Source organism: Schistocerca gregaria, chromosome 5 (genome assembly GCF_023897955.1).
Source record: "Schistocerca gregaria isolate iqSchGreg1 chromosome 5, iqSchGreg1.2, whole genome shotgun sequence".
NCBI lineage: Eukaryota > Metazoa > Arthropoda > Insecta > Orthoptera > Acrididae > Schistocerca > Schistocerca gregaria.
In genome coordinates, this window is record NC_064924.1 from 58,765,642 (window position 1) to 58,784,321 (window position 18,680).

Consider the following 18,680-nt stretch of genomic DNA (forward strand, 5'->3'; position numbering starts at 1 on the left):
AAGGGCGATGTACTTGAGGACAATATTATGGAAATGGAACAGGATGTAGATGAAGACGAAATGGGAGATACGATACTGCGTGTAGAGTTTGACAGAGCACTGAAAGACCTGAGTCGAAACAAGGCCCCCGGAGTAGACAACATTCCATTGGAACTACTGACGGCCTTGGGAGAGCCAGTCCTGACAAAACTCTACCATCTGGTGAGCAAGATGTATGAAACAGGCAAAATACCCTCAGACTTCAAGAAGAATATAATAATTCCAATCCCAAAGAAAGCAGGCGTTGACAGATGTGAAAATTACTGAACTATCAGTTTAATAAGCCACAGCTGCAAAATACATACTAACACGAATTCTTTACAGACGAATGGAAATTCTAGTAGAAGCTGACCTCGGGGAAGATCAGTTTGGATTCCGCAGAAATACTGGAACACATGAGGCAATACTGACCTTACGACTCATCTTAGAAGAAAGATTAAGGAAAGGCAAACCTATGTTTCTAGCATTTGTAGACTTTGAGAAAGCTTTTGACAATGTTGATTGGAATACTCTCTTTCAAATTCTAAAGGTGGCAGGGGTAAAATACAGGGAGCGAAAGGCTATTTACAATTTGTACAGAAACCAGATGGCAGTTGTAAGAGTCGAGGGACATGAAAGGGAAGCAGTGGTTGGGAAGGGAGTAAGACAGGGTAGCAGCCTCTCCCCAATGTTATTCAATCTGTATATTGAGCAAGCAGTAAAGGAAACAAAAGAAAAATTTGGAGTAGGTATTAAAATCCATGGAGAAGAAATAAAAACTTTGAGGTTCGCCGATGACATTGTAATTCTGTCAGACACAGCAAAGGACTTGGAAGAGCAGTTGAATTGAATGGACAGTGTCTTGAGAGGAGTAGATAAGATGAACATCAACAAAAGCAAAACGAGGATAATGGAATGTAGTCGAATTAAGTCGGGTGATGCTGAGGGAATTAGATTAGGAAATGAGCCACGTAAAGTAGTCAAGGAGTTTTGCTATTTGGGGAGCAAAATAACTGATGATGGTTGAAGTAGAGAGGATATAAAATGTAGACTGACAATGGCAAGGAAAGCGTTTCTGAAGAAGAGAAATTTGTTAACATCGTGTATAGATTAGCGTGTCAGGTAGTCTTTTCTGAAAGTATTTGTATGGAGTGCAGCCATGTATTGAAGTGAAACATGACGATAAAGAGTTTGGACAAGAAGAGAATAGAAGCTTTCGAAATGTGGTGCTACAGAAGAATGCTGAAGATTAGATGGGTAGATCGCATAACTAATGAAGTATTGAATAGGATTGGGGAGAAGAGAAGTTTGTGGCACAACTTGAGCAGAAGAAGGGATCGGTTGGTAGGACATGTTCTGAGGCATCAAGGGATCACCAATTTAGTATCGGAGGGCAGCGTGGAGGGTAAAAATCGTAGAGGGAGACCAAGAGATGAATACACCAAGCAGATTCAGAAGGATGTAGGTTGCAGTAGGTACTGGGAGATGAAGAAGCTTGCACAGGATAGAGTAGCATGGAGAGCTACATCAAACCAGTCTCAGGACTGAAGACCACAACAACAACAACAACAACAACAACAACAACAACAATACTTAGGTTGGATTTATTTAACCTAATCCTGATAAGTCCTGTATTTCAATTTGTGTTGTACAAAAATGAAGCTGATGTTTCAACAACCCAAATCATCACTACAGTATGCTGAGCAGATTTAATGTACTTCATTGAAGCAAATGCACTTTCACAAATGTGTGTTGATATGAAAGAAGAGTTTGTTTCAAGAGCAAAATTTGCGAGTTTTGGATACCATACTTGAGGCACAATTTCAAAAATAGCTGCCTCTCTTTCTGTTCTGGATAGCATGGACAGATCATTTTGAAAACTGCAACCTACTTCTGGAAAATCACTGGACTGTTAATTAAATCTTGTTTTGTTTCACATCGACTCGGCAAATGACACAAATTTTCCTTGTTTTGTTGGAATATAAACAACATAATAAGTTTTGGCCGGAATCCATTACTACTTCTAAGCGTATCACAAATAGTGCATTCCTTTCATTGCAAATACAAATTATTTAAATGATTGGTAAAATCTATTAGAAATGCCAGTTCTGGTAAAAAAAAAAAAAAAAAAGAATCCTTTGGCTTATTTTCATATCCTGCAATATTCTATTTTACTTATTCATTGAGGAGCTTGAAAAGTTCTTTACAGAGAGCAAAAACTGGGATAAGAATTTTCCTACACTCATCCAATCAACTTTGGAATGACAAAGTCTATCTCCATATTTCATGTCATCTTCTTCCAAAAATTGTTTAAATTTTGGATGAGACAATGATCGATTTCCTCTTCTTATTATATTCGTAATTTTCATCATGACACTTTTCCACACTGTGCTTCCTGATTTATAATGCAGCAAACAGTTATACAATTATTCAATTTTTTCTTAACTGACCAACAGTCATTTTTACCTCTGTCCATAGCTGTGCACCATCAGTGAAAATTGCAGAGAATTTTTTAAAATGACCAATTTTGTGAACACACTTTTTAGCAACATTAAAAATATCCAAATCTGATGTTCTGAGTAATGGAACTAAAGTGTGCAAGTCTCCATGTACAGAAAAGTCTTCTTCCATTAGACAAATAAAAATTATTAGTTGCCTACGATCTGGCCAACCAGTACTGTCATCCCCACACCGAGAATAATACCGACAGTTTGGAACTGAATTGTTTAGTCTCTTTTTTATGCCATGTCACATATCAAGAATTCTACTTTTACTGGGTTATGTGACAAAGCAGCTGTTTTAACGTACTTAGTAGCATCAATGTAATCAAGCGCTTTTCCAGTTTCTATTCCACATTCCTTCATGAGTATGACATTGCTGAAATATCTTTGAGCATTTGCTAATTTTAAACACATACATACACATACTATGCAGTTAGATTCTTTTCTCTATGACCTGATCATTTAGGCAACTGTTGTATTACCTTTCTCTTCAACTTATCCATTAATGTGCATCATTCATGAAGAGAATAATTTCTGTATGTTGCTTCATTGAGCGAACAGAAATGCCGAGCAAGATTACTACCTTTGTTCTGACTTAAGCATTTTTAAACATTAAGCATTGGGGCTTTTCATCAGAACTGTGTATGAAGAAGTACTTCATACCATTCATTGAAAACACGATTTTTCAGTGTTCTTTCGTTTTGACATTCTTAAGAACAGTAATAGAAAAACAGTTACAGTAATAACCACAAACAAAGTCAAAATAAAAGCCATGGCAATAACCGAGGTGACAACCTAAACAATAGCACAATATTTATGAGAATAAATCTAAACAAAAAGCAGAGAGCAAGTGGAAACAGAGATTCCTCTTCGATGATGGACAGCCAGTGAATGTGCAAGAGCCTATGTTTTGACGAGTCAGTCTAACAATAAGAGGTAGCTGGTAAACAAGCGAACCATAGGCTGTGGTGGGGCTATGACATTGCCATATGAGTATAGTTGGAGTGGGAAGACGGCGCTGGAGGGGAATGGCTTGACCCATACTGAACCAGGCCTTTTATACAAACTTCAGCTGTGGGCACTTCGGACTCAAGAGGTGCTTCATGAAACTGTTTTTAACTATGGCCAGTAGGAGACAAAAATATATCAAGAATATTCGAAACTTGTCGAAGAACAAGACTACCACAATGAAACAAAGATTTTATGCATCTGTTGAAGTTTATGTGTACTAACACTCATGATTCTGTATTCATTGGATAGACAAATGATGAACGAGAAGTACAGGATCATACAGTCCAACAGTAGTCCGGGCCTGAGGCAACAGCGGTCATCACAAGGTGGCTGGCATAATGGGTGGATCATATGGAGCAGCAACGAGAGCTGTGTTCCTGGCAGAGGACCTTTTTGTATCAAGTTGGTTGGCCATAGGACTCTGCCAAGTGACACAGCAATCATCTCGAGGGCGGGGCTTCTTTCTGGCATTTGTCTTGTAGTGGCCACTCACAGCCTGCAGCGTCATCTGCAGTGTGAGCGCAAGTACGGATAGATTTTGGACATTTGTGGTAACTCCATCTTGCTGTCTGAGTTCATTATATGAGCACTCTGTGTTTCTGAAGGGACTTAAAGAGATAGTAGTGGTCAACCCTGGCATGTCTGAAGCTATGCACCTGCAATATAGCAGTTGGCCACACTCCCATCTCCTGTGGGTGTCCAAGTGTCTGGCATCATCCGCTGCAGCCATCTTGTATGTCAGCAAGCCTATCACTGACCAATGCTTGCATTGTGTGTTAATAAATATCCCAGAGAGCATCCAAATAAGTTGTTTCATTGTCCACAGAATATTCGGCAGCTACCACGAGAGGTCCTAGGCCTGCCAACAGTGCAAATTCACAACCATGGTGCAGCTATTGCGGGCACTATTTCACCTACATGTGTTGTGTTCCTGCAAGCAGGTTGTACTGTACTCATGTGCCACGACCATAATTACACCAGCATACAACAACACAATACCAGTTCATACTGAGCTCTCCACAGACGTGGTCTCTGGGCTTTATGATGACCACTGCCAAGTTCCATCTATCAGAGTCTCTCTTGAAACCTCCAGTGGCCTGCTGTATGATGCCAGTGAGTTCACTGACCTCAAATCATTTGTGGCGCTAAGTGTAGTTGCCAGCAGCCATTGTGTTACACAGATACTGGGCCTCTGCATGACAGATTGCCAAGACTTCGGTATTATAGCGTGTCAGTGTTCAGGCAATCAGTGGCAATTAGTACACTGAATAAGACATTAACTGAGACTTTAGTAATTGGGATTAAGTCTTCTGTTACTGACAGTACAACGGACTTCCTGGCTCTCATCCATTTAAAAACAGGATTTGATTAAGAACTCTTTATTGTGTTTGTGTAATTATGCACCAAAGACATAGAAGGTTTCATATTTTCATAAATAAACTTATTACTCACAGTCTTAATTGTTCGTCAACTTTTCCTCTGTGTAACTGTATGTGGGTCTTAACAATTGGCAACTATGATAAAACAAATTTGTTATAGTTCATTCCAGTCCTTGGTAATGGCTTCCAGAGTCTTGTGCCATCAGCTCACAATGAGGATGAACATTTTTTTGTCCCACCAATGGTGACTGCTTCTAGTTTCATCCCAATTCCTGGCGATTGCTTCAAAATTGTTCGTCCAATGTCAATTGGTGACAGCCTTCAAGTTTCGGTTTGCTGTTGGCAATTGGTTCTTGGATTTCACAGTTTTGCCCCTGTCTGTGGTGACGGCTCCCTAGTGTCTGGTCTCACTTTCATTAGCAATGAAATTTTTGTGAACTTGTTCTGAACTTTCATGCTACTCCCCAGTTAGATGTGAACTATTCTGCTTTTCCACAATATCTGTGCACTGACTTCTGGTTTTCTTTGCAGTAAGTTCATCACTGGCATGGCTCCCCACATATGCAGCAGATGCAACAATCAATGTGGTTGGAGATTATATCTGGTATCACTGAAACCTCAGAGGAACCCAGCAACCTTCCCCAAAACACATCTGTGGTCCATGGACTGCAGGTGCTCTGCTGCAGTCTGCCTCTTCTGTTCAATGTTGGCTGCATGGTACCTCTCGGCCCCAGGTTTACACCTGCACTTCATCAGATATGGAGACCTTCCGGTGACACTCATCAATAAGCTATTGTCATTGCTGCTTTCATGCCCGATGTTCACTGTCAACATCATTGAGTTACCTCAGCAGTCAAACACTTTCTCATCCCACAATCCAACCACATGCCTCTTTTTCCTGGACTTTTCTGTCCTCTGCTGCATGCTCTGCCATTGGAGGTGTAGCTACCAACAGGCCAGGACTCCCTTACAGTCCCCCATCCTTGTTACATTTCATGTCGCAAGTGCCCTTACAGCCATGTACACCCTACCATGAACCATTGATACAAAAGATCAGTAAAAATATGTTTTTCTTACTGTATTTCTTGAACATTGCAACATAATTGTTATTTTGAGTAATATGCAATTAGAATTAAACTTTAAATAAATAGGTGAAAATGTTAGTAAGCTTAGATCATCAGATTTAATTAATTTATTATGCAAGTTAATCATGTTCTTCAATTTACAATTGTTAATCTCAGCTACTTGTTTCAATAAATAAAGTTCATGATTCTACTCATCTGATTCATATGTACACTGTGTAATTTGTGCACCACAGAATGGAAATATGCCCACTTAATTTTTTTATTATGAATATTACGACGCTTTATTTGTGGTTTAAAAGTTACCAACTTTATACCGTTATGTAGTCAAGAGTATGGCTTCAGTTTAAAAAAACAGTACAGATAAATTTGTAATGTGAGTACATCTCTCTGGGCCTGTTCAGTTTAAGAGTTTCTACGTAACATAGCCAGATGTGTTCAGTGTTATTCATAAGTACCTTCAGCATTTCAGACGATGTCTACAAGACAGCAGCGGATACAGAATCTCTCTGTTTCAGAGTCATAATATGCTCTGTGGCATAGTTGCACAAGAGGATGGGTGCGTTGTAACATGTAGACCATCATCCACTCCACATTCTTGCAATGAATTGGTTTGCCCCTGCAGGCAGGCAAACAAATGAACATATTTTCAAAGTGGGCTATTGTTGCACCTTCCCTTGCAGTTCATGTCAGTGACTTCAATTAACTTCATGCATGCATTAACATTTGCTGCATCATACATAGTGTCCATATTGAGTAACTGTAACGTAAATTAAAACCTTGGTGAAATTGTCTACCCGCTGATTGGTGTCCATTTTCTTTCGTTCTTGCAGTTTTTTTCACGCAGTTGTTTTCTGAAACCCCACAAGCACTTGTGAATAACCCAGTACAGTTTTGTATAGAAGTTAGTTACATTTGTACTTTACAAAAAAAGAAATTAAAGATATTAGCTGCCAATGGGCACTGATTTATATCAACAGGGCAAGTTGAAAATTTGTGCCACACCAAGATTCGAACCTGGGTCTCCTGCTTACCAAGCAGATGCATCTGGACACAGTGGTCACCATAAACGCACAGACTACCCTAGCATGCCTCTTGTCACACCCACATTCTCAACTTATATACCACACACTACTTATGTAGTCCCTTACTCATTAGCCTCATTACTCGCAGCATCTCGCCACTTCTCGTAAGAGTTCAAGCTTGGTTTTCACCTGCACTGAAGTGATAAAAATAAGATAGTCACTGTGTTTCGTTAAGGCAGTACACTTACAGCTGTGTAAATATTTTCAAAAATTAATAACTTTTGCACTCTTGAAAATTTTTGGGATGAATTCACAACGATAACTGAGTCACTTAAAATATAAGAGAGCCCAATGTATTCTTCTGCAGTACATTAATCACACTTACTAAAGGCCAGAGTCTTTCAAAACCTAAATGGACTACAATTATACTAAATGTGAATTCAAGGTATCCATTACACACATACATTATACAAAATGATTGATATCATGACAGGCCAGAGAAAATGTAATTAAATATATAGTACAGGCCCATTTGGATTCTACTCTTGACTGTCTGCAAAAACTGAAGAATAATAAAAAAATACCAGAAAACTGCAAAGAGTTAATTCATACTTATTTCACTGTAACACATCCTTTGCATTCTACAATTGGCCAATGAGGTATTTTTGCTCCACATGCAATACATCTGTAAAGTAAATGCTTACAGAATTCTCAGTTTCTTCTGCTTCCAAATTTAGTGATGGATCCTCCTTGATAGATTCAGTGGACCTCGATATTACTGATGGATCTTCAAGATACTGAAAAAGTAAAATAAAATCTTTGAATTAAAACTGTCTATACACTTCTGCACACATAGTGTGCCTACCATTATTAACACACTTTTCAATGATTCTCATCTCTTATTCTCAGGGAAATCGAATAAAGCAAACTTTCCGGCTACCTATTTTACCTACATAAACTTGAATGATGTCATCCCTATACTATACTACTGAAGGGTCTTTTCTGAAAACTGCCTCTCTCTTATGTACTGTACATCATACTTTTTACAGACACTTAACTTCATGTGCTGACTCACAATTTGCCTCCAGCAACAGTGTTGTGTATGTTCCATACAGTATCCCTTGTTTAAAGATTTCATTAACCCATTACTTCTGGGATCCCTCAACTAGGTGAATTTCCTCAGGCCTTCTCATGTTCAAAGCTTTGGTTTTAATGTGTGCAGCATGTATGTCAAGTGTCCTTCCCGCTGAAGTCTTATAGTCTTCACTTCCTGGGAAATAATAGGTTGTTACGCCATTATGCCATTCTGACAATTCTTGGTACTTGGTTCTTCCTTCTTTTCCACAAATTATTATCTTGCATTGGAGCAATGTGCTTCAGCAAGATATTATGCTAATGAAGCAACAGCTCTCATCATATGCCTTTGACATAATCCTGCTCTCAGTTTTGTCCACTACCACTGAAACTATAACTGTATTACAAGCCCTGATTTTAGGAATTTAGGAGATAATGTGCAAAATCAGTCTTCTTAATATTGAATTAAGAATCCATGGGTTGATCAAAAATTCATTTTTTACATTCAGATTTAAGTTGTAGTTTTCAGACATGTTACTTTTACATCTGACAATTTCGTCCCGTCAATCCTTTGAAAGCTTTGTGCAAGAACTGGTTACCATGCCCTAGGGTACTGTTATGTAATACTTCTACCTGTGTGCAGGTTGTTAAATTTTTCTCATACATCTGACAGTTCTCACCTTTTATTTAGAATCCTGTCCATCTACGGAACTCAAAACCACTCATCACATGTGGTAGAGCAATATGTAGTTCAGCATTAATGGCAATTTTGAGCCTCTGCTATACAGAGAGGAGACAAAGTGGCTGGTCCCACACTATGCAATGTATCATCTTTCATGTTGCAGCATGTGAAAATATAGCAAAAAGCTAAATCATACACTGGACTGTTATTCCACTTTTATTCATTTACATGGTCCAACATTAATGAAACTTTGTAATATGCAATAATATATAATTATGAATTCATCACATAAATTTCAAGTAAACATCTTTAATAGTTTTGTAAACATAAAAATTTCTTTGAAACACAAAATTTTCAGTAGTATACTTAAAGACAAATTACAGCTTACATATTACTAAAATGCATGTGGAGTGTGTGTGACTGTGGAATGTGTGTGAAGAATGAATCTTCAATTTGTGTGCAATTACGAATGAGTGTTTGAAATGGCACTGTGCAACAGTGAAATGAGCCATGTGAAAACAGCTTTATGACGATCCACAAGATGTCTGACAATTTAACTTAAATGCCATTTAAGAGGTCGATTAGTCTCACCGGCTAATCGGAGAAGTGTGTGCTCCTGTGTTGTGGAGCAAGGACATGTACTGCATAAGCTGCAGTCAGGGAATCATAACCGAATCATAAGTGTGTAAATTTGCATAGGCAGGGACTAAAACGATTTTATGAAAATTTTGCTAAACAGCATTTTGTTGAGAATAAAAAGATCACAGAGAGTCAAAAGTGGATAGATTTGTTTATAATATCGAATTTTAATGTAAGTTCATTTAAGACAGTTTGATGAATTAAAAGATGCCTTTTCTTACTACAAGTCTTAACTCTGCACAATATATTATGCAACAGTCACTTGTCATCTAAATATGGTCAAGCAAGTATTTTTGGCAAGCATAACAACAAACTGAGTATTGGGTAAAATTAAGACTATTCATAAACTGACTATAACAGGATTTAGTGACACAATATCATGAGTCCAATGCAACTATTGACTGTTAGCACGTGCAGTATGAGACATTACAGCTCAACTTTAAACTGAAGGTCTTCAATAATGTACTAGAGATTTGTATTTGACATTGAAGTATGGACTTTGAAACAGTTTTGTGATTTTGATATTCTGATAATGTACATAATTTATTCTTTAAAACACTTATTTCAAGTAGTTGAAAATGAAATCCTGAAACTGAAAATTAACATCAATCGGATTTTCAACTAATTCAAATTATGATGCAGTCAAGGAGTACATGTAATGCAGCAACAGATTTTAACAGCTTCTCTTGTCTGAGTTACATTGTGTGTACACCACGCAGCATAACATGTGGAGCTTGTTGAGGTGAGTGAAACTATCCCTTGGAGCATTATAGCTGAGCATGAAAGTATTTCGAATTAACCTTGCTGCCACATAAAACGGCATTAACTTGGCAGTATGCCAACAGACATGCCATTCAGCCACAGGCAGTTCAGAATGCTCCACAATTTCACTACACTTCAACGAAGCATCCCGACCAGCCAGCTCACCCTAAACTCGACAGTCAATGCCACAAGTATACAGACTAAGCCACTGGCCACTGACACACCACAGAGCTCCAACCCTCCACATTCTAGGTAATGTAAAATCATATGACCAGGAATTTCCATCTAAGTCGCCAATTCAATTTCAATTACGTAGCAACTTTTTTACTTGTTTTGTTGGGTTGTAAAAATTGTCTTTTTGTTAACAGACCAAATTTCATTTTAACTTGTGTTACTTGTTGTAAATACAGCAATCTTGATGTGATGCATAACATAGTTTATGCACAATTTAGGATAGCAATCTGTTGGCAATTAAGTAATGGATCAAGTAGTTTTTGAAATTCTACAGCTCCAGCAAAACCAACAAGATCAGCTGCAACTGAAAACAAGAACAGCATCACTTCCCTAGCGAGTAAATATCATCCGTCACAATGCAGTCACACTGGCACAAATTACAGTATTTGACAGCATGTGCAAGGATTAATGTATGTATGCAGCCAGCCTGTGTCATCACTTTGAGGGGAGCAACATCAATGACGTAGACTAATGCTGTGAGTACTTCCTGGCACTGTGTGGGCTGGAAGTACATCAATTCATCAGAAAACTCTTCCTGCTACAGGAACCTGCAGAACTTGGCTTATAAGGGCTATCACACAAATTGAGAAGTTTCTATGAGCAACAGGTGCACGTGATATGTGGAGGACTGAAGATTTTCTTCTACACCAATCAGCCTCCATCGGCTCTCAAAGATCTACCACTGACAGTGGCGCAGATGACAGATGTGACAAAAGATGCCTCTGGCATACCTGACAGTACACTTAAAATAGCTAGCCTCGAATATTTTGGTCCAACGGATCACCAACTGTAGATATGTCAAGGAGCCGTACCCCAGTTATCAGCTTATGATGGTGAATGTTCCACAGGTTCTCTGACTGGATGACTATCTACATTACACAAGGGCCTTGTGGGATGACCAGAATGAAGTAGCTAATTTTCAAAGCAATTATCTAATTTTTAAAGCAATTATTTGTTCTTCTTCAACTGCCAACACTTCTTTTGTTGCACTTTCCTAACCTTTCGAACAAGTTTGCTCCCATCTCTTTCACTTGAATGTGTTTTCTATTTTTCTAAAATATTCTGTTCCTATGTATGCTGTTAATTCTTTGAGTCAATTACAGTATTCTACACACCATAAGTGTGCACTCCTTGTGAATAAGGGAGTTTGGAATATCGAAACTGTCAATGCCTCAAATACCAGAGACAGCATTATTTATCTGACTATATTGTAACAGATTTCTCCCCCATGTTTTCAAAGAGGCAATCACCATTATTATAAAAGCCACTTTTGGTGTTACAATTGCAAGCTAATTTCACACCTACCACTAAACTTTGGTGTTTCTCACTAATGCTATCACACTAAAAATGATAACTCCTTTTCAGAATGACTATATTCTTTAAAAGAATGGATAACACGTGGTAAAGAAGTCAGGTCTTTTAATTTATGCATTAATTATCTGTTGCAGTTCCCCTTAGTTGACTACACTCTGCAAGAATACAAAGCAGCTTATCAAGACGTGATTTTGCCAAACTGATGTTTGACACTCTCAAATCTGGGTCAAGACATGTAATGGTGAATGTAAGTGAGTAGGTTAAGGGTGATGTGTTATTAAGTTTGATGACAAATGTTTGAAGTCTCATCATACATTCTTGTGAAAACTTAAGAATATCTGTAGTTTTTAAATCGGAACTGGTTTTCTCCAATTCCTTATAGGTATCAAACCATAGAATATTGGTTTTTTTTTGCAGGCAGCAGATTTTTTTTTTCCTTCCTTGCCATCAGCATCATGTTTTTCTCTAATTTTCAGTGTCACAAAATATTCTAATACTGTCGTCACTGTACATACCAAAGCCACGTAGAGAAACAGGGTTAATGGAGCATCTGCCTGGAACTCTGTTTGGAAAGGTTCTATATTACAGGATAATGACCTGAAAAAATCCAGTATGGGACACTTACTCATCAACATGAAACTTTCACTCTTTCGTTCAGTCTATCTTTCTCCATACCCTCGATGGATTTATTCATGTTTGGTGTTACATCGACTACCCTTTGAGCAACTGAAGACTTCTCCAGTCATCTGATAATGCAATGTCCCAATATATTACCTTGATCACATCTCTGAAAGCATTACGAATGTAAGCCCACAGCAACCAATATCGAGCAGTTTCAACCCTGCTGAATACATTTTATATTCTTTCAGAAACAGACAATTAACTCTTGGCTCGTTCATTAAAATCTGGAGAATCTTACCGTTGGGTATTTCTCTTGTCACACCAATAAATCAAGATAAAAAGCTGGCAGCTCTGGAGCAACTGAGAAAAGAGGACATGGGGTATCTTGTTGTTACCTCTATTTTTACCTTCATTCCAAAATCTTCTATTTACTTCCATCTGTAAGCATCTCACACTTTTATTCAGTGACTCATCAAAATCAAGAAAAAATAACTGGGTTTCATCAGCAACCAAGCGACTATTGACTGAAATAAGCCACATGGGAACACTGCCTATTTTATTTCACTTAAGTTGCAGCCTGTTAGCTATATCACTATCTTCACACATTCTTGAGATTACAGCAATAACCTTTACAGCCTCCTAAAGGGATCTGTGTGGCATTACTGTTTCAACACATCTGACAGTTTCTGCAGTCATTACATCAACTTTTAACACAAATTCTCCAAGTCCACATGGACAATTTGCTGTTGAAGGTCATACAGATATTTTCTATTCTAAAGCAGATGATACTGAAGTGTGTGACTCAATAGTAAGTGACAGGGCAGCAACTGAATTTGTTGGTTGGGGAAAAATTATCTTCAATCTGGGATTATGTTCTCTAACTTACAGCAAATTTTGTTTGCCTTTTTTCCCCTTCATATGTTTAAGAAGTACCCAATGTCATATATCACTTAAAAATATATGTGCAAAACCATTAACCCTTTGACTGCTCGGGCACCACAGCCTGTGACGTAATCCGTCTACCTGCGCTGCGTGCCTCTCTCTTGGAGCCGCCGCTGGGACCGGATCAGCCCGCACTGCTCAACCCGCCCTGAATATGACTTGTGCAGTGCCAGCATGAAATTTTGGCGACTTTGAGCTGTAATATCTCCGGCAATAGTTTTTGTAAAGAAATAAAATTTGGCCATCTTGTACAACTTTATGCGTTCTCTTAAGAATAACAATGAAAATACATTTATGAGCGATATTGAGCCAGAAAATTGTTGGTTAATTGGCCAAAAATAAGGCGGCTGAAAAAATTTTGAAGTTTGGCTTCTTGCATCTCATGAACTAATGCTATGACGAATGTGAAACTTGCCATGTAGTAACCTAACACAAGGTTCTTAAATATAATGTTTCATTTTCACAGCACTTTTCAGTGCTGAATGAATTAAGCACAAAATTGAAGATTTTGTAAAAACATAAAAAATGCGGTATTTTCATTCCGTGAAAGTTGGGTGCGAAAATCGGGCCCGAAAACATGTAAACTTTGGGTTAGCATGTCTAGTAGTGTGAACGCATGATGAAAATGAAATTTAGAGTGCATTAGATTGACTGCACAATGATAAGGAATAAAAAATTTTATTCCTCTACTATTTTCCAACAATCTACAAATTAGTTGAAAAGATGTTGATTTTTATGAAAAGATGAAAGCAGCATGTATTCGATACTTCTTTTTCAAATACCGTTTCCTATTAATGCTTCAAAGCCAGTCTCATTCTAACAACAAATTTTAAGCCCCCCACTCTCCCCAGAACAATGAGATTAATTTTCAATATTGGCTAACAACAGAGGCAAAGTAGCAAGAAAAATCACAATGAGAAATGAGTTTTAACTTTGGCACATTGTTTCTTGTTGATTAAACGACTTTAAATCAGTTATGGCTACAATGTTTTGTACAAGTAGACCGAGTGTGATCTACATTTGTATTACTAAGGATAAAGGAATATAACTGTCCATGTTATGCGTTAATAATTTAAATGTATCTCACGCAGATTAATGTATGGGTTTTGTTATACTTCTGTAATTACATTTGCCACAGTACAGATATTGTGCCATCTCAATCGCCAAGTCCGGTCACTTGCCAGTAAACTGCTACATATAAAGAAGTCGGGCTTCATTTGAATAATTTTACACTTGTTGCATCTATTTCACATCCTTCTTTTCGATGCGGGTTTTGGACCGGCATTGGCAAAGTTAAAAATAGATTTATATATTTTTAACATTTTTGCCTTTTTTTAAAGTAATTCATTCAGAAGTGTCAATAAATTTTCTCAGATTTAATTCCCAATGATTAGTAATGTTTCTTTGTATGATAAGTCTCAAAGCAGGGTGTAACACATAATGGAACGTTGCAAGTATTGCATTGGTATCTAGTTTCCTGGCGTACTTTCTGTTTCCTGCAAACCAAGCATTTCCACATTAGTGTACTTTTCTTCAGATGTTCACTCACAATAACAGCCAGAAAAAGTCTCCCTGTCAATCACAGAGGATTCTCGTCATCATAGTGCCTTCCCCTACCAGCTTTTCTCTGTTCTATAGCACATTTTTCTACAATCTCCCTTCCGAGAAAAAGGTGAAACTCTGCGAGTGCTATTTTTCACCCTGCTACCGACTGGTGGAGGGTATGAGCATGTAGAATGCACAAATCCAGAATGTAACAAAGATGATGTGACTTACCAAACAAAAGTGCTGGCAGGTCGATAGACACACAAACATACACACAAAATTCAAGCTTTCGCAACCAATGGTTGCTTCTTCAGGAAAGAGGGAAGGAGAGGGACAGACGAAAGGATGTGGGTTTTAAGGGAGAGGGTAAGGAGTCATTCCAATCCCGGGAGCTGAAAGACTTACCTTAGGGGGAAAAAAGGACAGGTATACACTCGCGCACACACACGCACACACACACACACACACACACACACACACACACACACACACACACACACATCCATCCGCACATACACAGACACAAGCAGACATTTGTAAAGGCGAGTGTATACCTGTCCTTTTTTCCCTCTAAGGTAAGTCTTTCCGCTCCCCGGATAGGAATGACTCCTTACCCTATCCCTTAAAACCCACATCCTTTCATCTTTCCCTTTCCTTCCCTCTTTTCTGAAGAAGCATTTAACCTTACCTATCTCCCTTTCATTAATGCAGAACAATAATAATGTTTTACTACAAATGACTGAAACAAACTTTCTGAAAAATGAAAACATTTAATTACAGGTAGACTACAGACTGGGGGATAACAAACTGCAGGTTGATAGAAAAAAACCAACATATGTGAAATAGGTTCAAATCAACATGAATGAAATTCGAATCATCATGTGAACGTATATCTACCTAGTTTTGCATTTGTATACAGTAACCAGTTTCATCAATTTCAGTTTACAAAAGATGCGTAATACATGTTTATGTTGACTTCCGATCTGATGCTGAAAACACACACTAGCAGAAGTTGTCTGTGAAAATGTCTTGTAAACATATAGTAAATGTTACTCTAAAAATATTGTCTAATAACATTCCAAATGTGAAAACGAGTTTTAATCATTGTAGCAAGTTAAGAGGCATTATTATTTAACAATACACTTGTTACACTTCAAACAATATTGCAATCCAAATCTCCATTACACACAGCATCAACAGCACAACAGTCATGAATGCTAAAGAAATTAAGACTTTTCTGTCACAGCATATAATAGACAAGAAAATGTGTATGTATAGATATAAATAAAATAGAAAGAGACTTCCACATGGGAAAAATATATTAAAAACAAAGATTCCAAGACTTACCAAGCGGGAAAGCACCGGTAGATAGGCACAATGAATAAAACACACAAACACACACACAGAATTTCTAGCTTTCGCAACCGACGGTTGCTTCTTCAGGAAAGAGGGAAGGAGAGGAGATATCCATCCGCACATACACAGTCTGTGTATGTGCGGATGGATATGTGTGTGTGTGCGCGAGTGTACACCTGTCCTCCTTTCCCCCTAAGGTAAGTCTTTCCGCTCCCAGGATTGGAATGACTCCTTACCCTCTCCCTTAAAACCCACATCCTTTCGTCTTTCCCTCTCCTTCCCTCTTTCCTGAAGAAGCAACCGTCGGTTGCGAAAGCTAGAAATTCTGTGTGTGTGTTTGTGTGTCTTATTCATTGTGCCTATCTATCGGCGCTTTCCCACTTGGTAAGTCTTGGAATCTTTGTTTTTAATATATGTATGTATAGATACCTTCTCTTACGCCTATAAGCGATGATGTAATCTACTGTCAAACGTAAATCATTCAATCTGGAAGCAATATGGTGAGGAAGATATGAGGGGGAGTTGGAAAATAAGTTTCCCCTGTTGACTGTAGGCAGAGTTGTGTGATACGGGAGAAAGATGACAGGGCAGGTGAATGCGCATGTGCAAGACACCGATACACCATTGGGTAGAGGTCGACCGCAATCAAGAAGATGGCGCTGTCTTAGTGCCTACGCAAAGCGGAGGCCAGCCGTTCGGTCTTTTCCCGGAGCTATGGAGAGAAGGTGCGTTTTGGAGTCGTGGTCAGAGGCGGAAGTGAGAGCTGTTATCCGCTATGAATGGGCACGTGGAGTATCAGGCACAGAAATTCACAACCACCTTGTTGAGGTGTATGGATCAAGTGTGATGTCAAGGCAAATGGTGCAGAGATAGTGCCAGCAATTCAGTGATAGACGTCAGCAAGTGCAGGACATACCGAGACCTGGACGGACGCGCAGGGCCACTGCAGATGCAAATGTCAGGAAGGTGGATGACATGGTTAAAGGGAACTGGTGTATCACCATCGATGAAGTAGCGGCAGAACTTGGAATCGGACATGAGCGAGCTCACAAGATCATCTACGACATTCTTTGATACAGGAAGCTGTTAGCAAGATGGGTGCCCTGTCAACTGATCCCGACACACATGGAATAACACATGGCGTTCAGCCTGGAACAGCTTGTACTTTATCATGAATCCTGCAATGACCTGTTTCAGATTGTGATAAGGGGTGAAACGTGGGTTCACCATTATATGCCCGAATCGAAGGCCGCATCCATGGAGTGGAAACATCCATCATCACCTGTCCCAAAGAAGTTCAAAATAACTCTGCTGCAGGTAAAGTGCAACTCACTGTTTTCTGGGATGGTAAAGGACTTTCTGGAGGATTACAACCATCAATGCTGCACAGTACTGTGCCAGTCTGTCGAAACTGAAAGAGGTGATTCGGAAAAAGCAGCCTGGCCTTCTCAGATCTGGTATTCTGCTGTTGGATGGCAATGCAAAACCACAAACGGCGACGGCAGCGCAAAACCATATTGCAGCTTTTGGCTGGGAGTGCCTACACCATCCGCCTTACAGTCCGGATCTCACACCAAGTGACTTCCATCTGTTTCCTCCTTTGAAGAAAACTCTTGGCGGAAGGCACTTTGGCAGCAATTTTGACGTCAAACAAGCCGTTCAACACTTCTTCTGTATGCAAAGCCCTGATTCTTTCCTGGAAGGCTTTTTGAAGCTTATAAAGCAGTATGACAAATGTCTCAATGTACTTAAATTACGTAGCAAAAAAAAAATCATATCTTTAATGTCTCATTCTCTTTTTTTCCCTTTCACACACAACTCTGACCACAGTCAACAGGGGAAACTTATTTTCCAAATCCTCCACGTAATGTCATAAGAAGCTCCTGAATAATTATTGGTGTGGGGGGGAGGGGGGCTGAGATACTCGTGTGCTATCCAATAAGCAGTAGTTTAAGGGCGGTTTTTGAACAACAATAATTTATATGGGATAATATTCCCATAAAACACCTCAAATTATTAATTACTTTTAAAATTTGTGATTTATAGAACTCGCCAAATTGAAATTACAGTGCTAGGTTAAAAACACAGAGTTTCATAAATTATATGAAATTCCCCGAGAAGCTCCTAATTTTTCCAGGTAAAATTTTGACCCTGAGAATTCCAGATTTTCCAGAAAAATCACCACTGTGTATTGGAGGTTTACCTAACACACTTGTTTCAGATAATGGGCCTCAATTCTGTTCAGAAAAGTTCCAGAAATTCTGCATAATGAACAGCAGATGTCCCATTCTACCCAGCATCCAACAGACATCAAGAATGTCTGGTGCACACACTCAAGGGACAAAGGGGGCTGCACAATGCAGGAGGCAAACTCAACTGATGTCCTCATGATCAAGTACATACTGCAAAAGTCACTTGTGCAAAAACCACATTGCACCGCATCTTACAGTTAGAGAACAATCGGGAACTCTCAAAGTGTTACATACTGGAAACCC

General features: G+C 38.8%; 1 protein-coding gene across 4 annotated transcripts in view; it reads right to left on the bottom strand.

Annotated features, from left to right (window-relative positions):
* LOC126272153 (transcription factor MafB-like) overlaps window positions 1-18,680 on the bottom strand; it is an 87,740-nt gene that overhangs the window by 23,750 nt on the left and 45,310 nt on the right. For all 4 annotated transcript variants that reach the window (XM_049974779.1, XM_049974782.1, XM_049974780.1 and 1 more), the window contains one exon: window positions 7,721-7,813. In XM_049974779.1, the coding sequence (XP_049830736.1) occupies window positions 7,721-7,813 (93 nt within the window). The remainder of the gene's footprint in view (window positions 1-7,720; window positions 7,814-18,680) is intronic.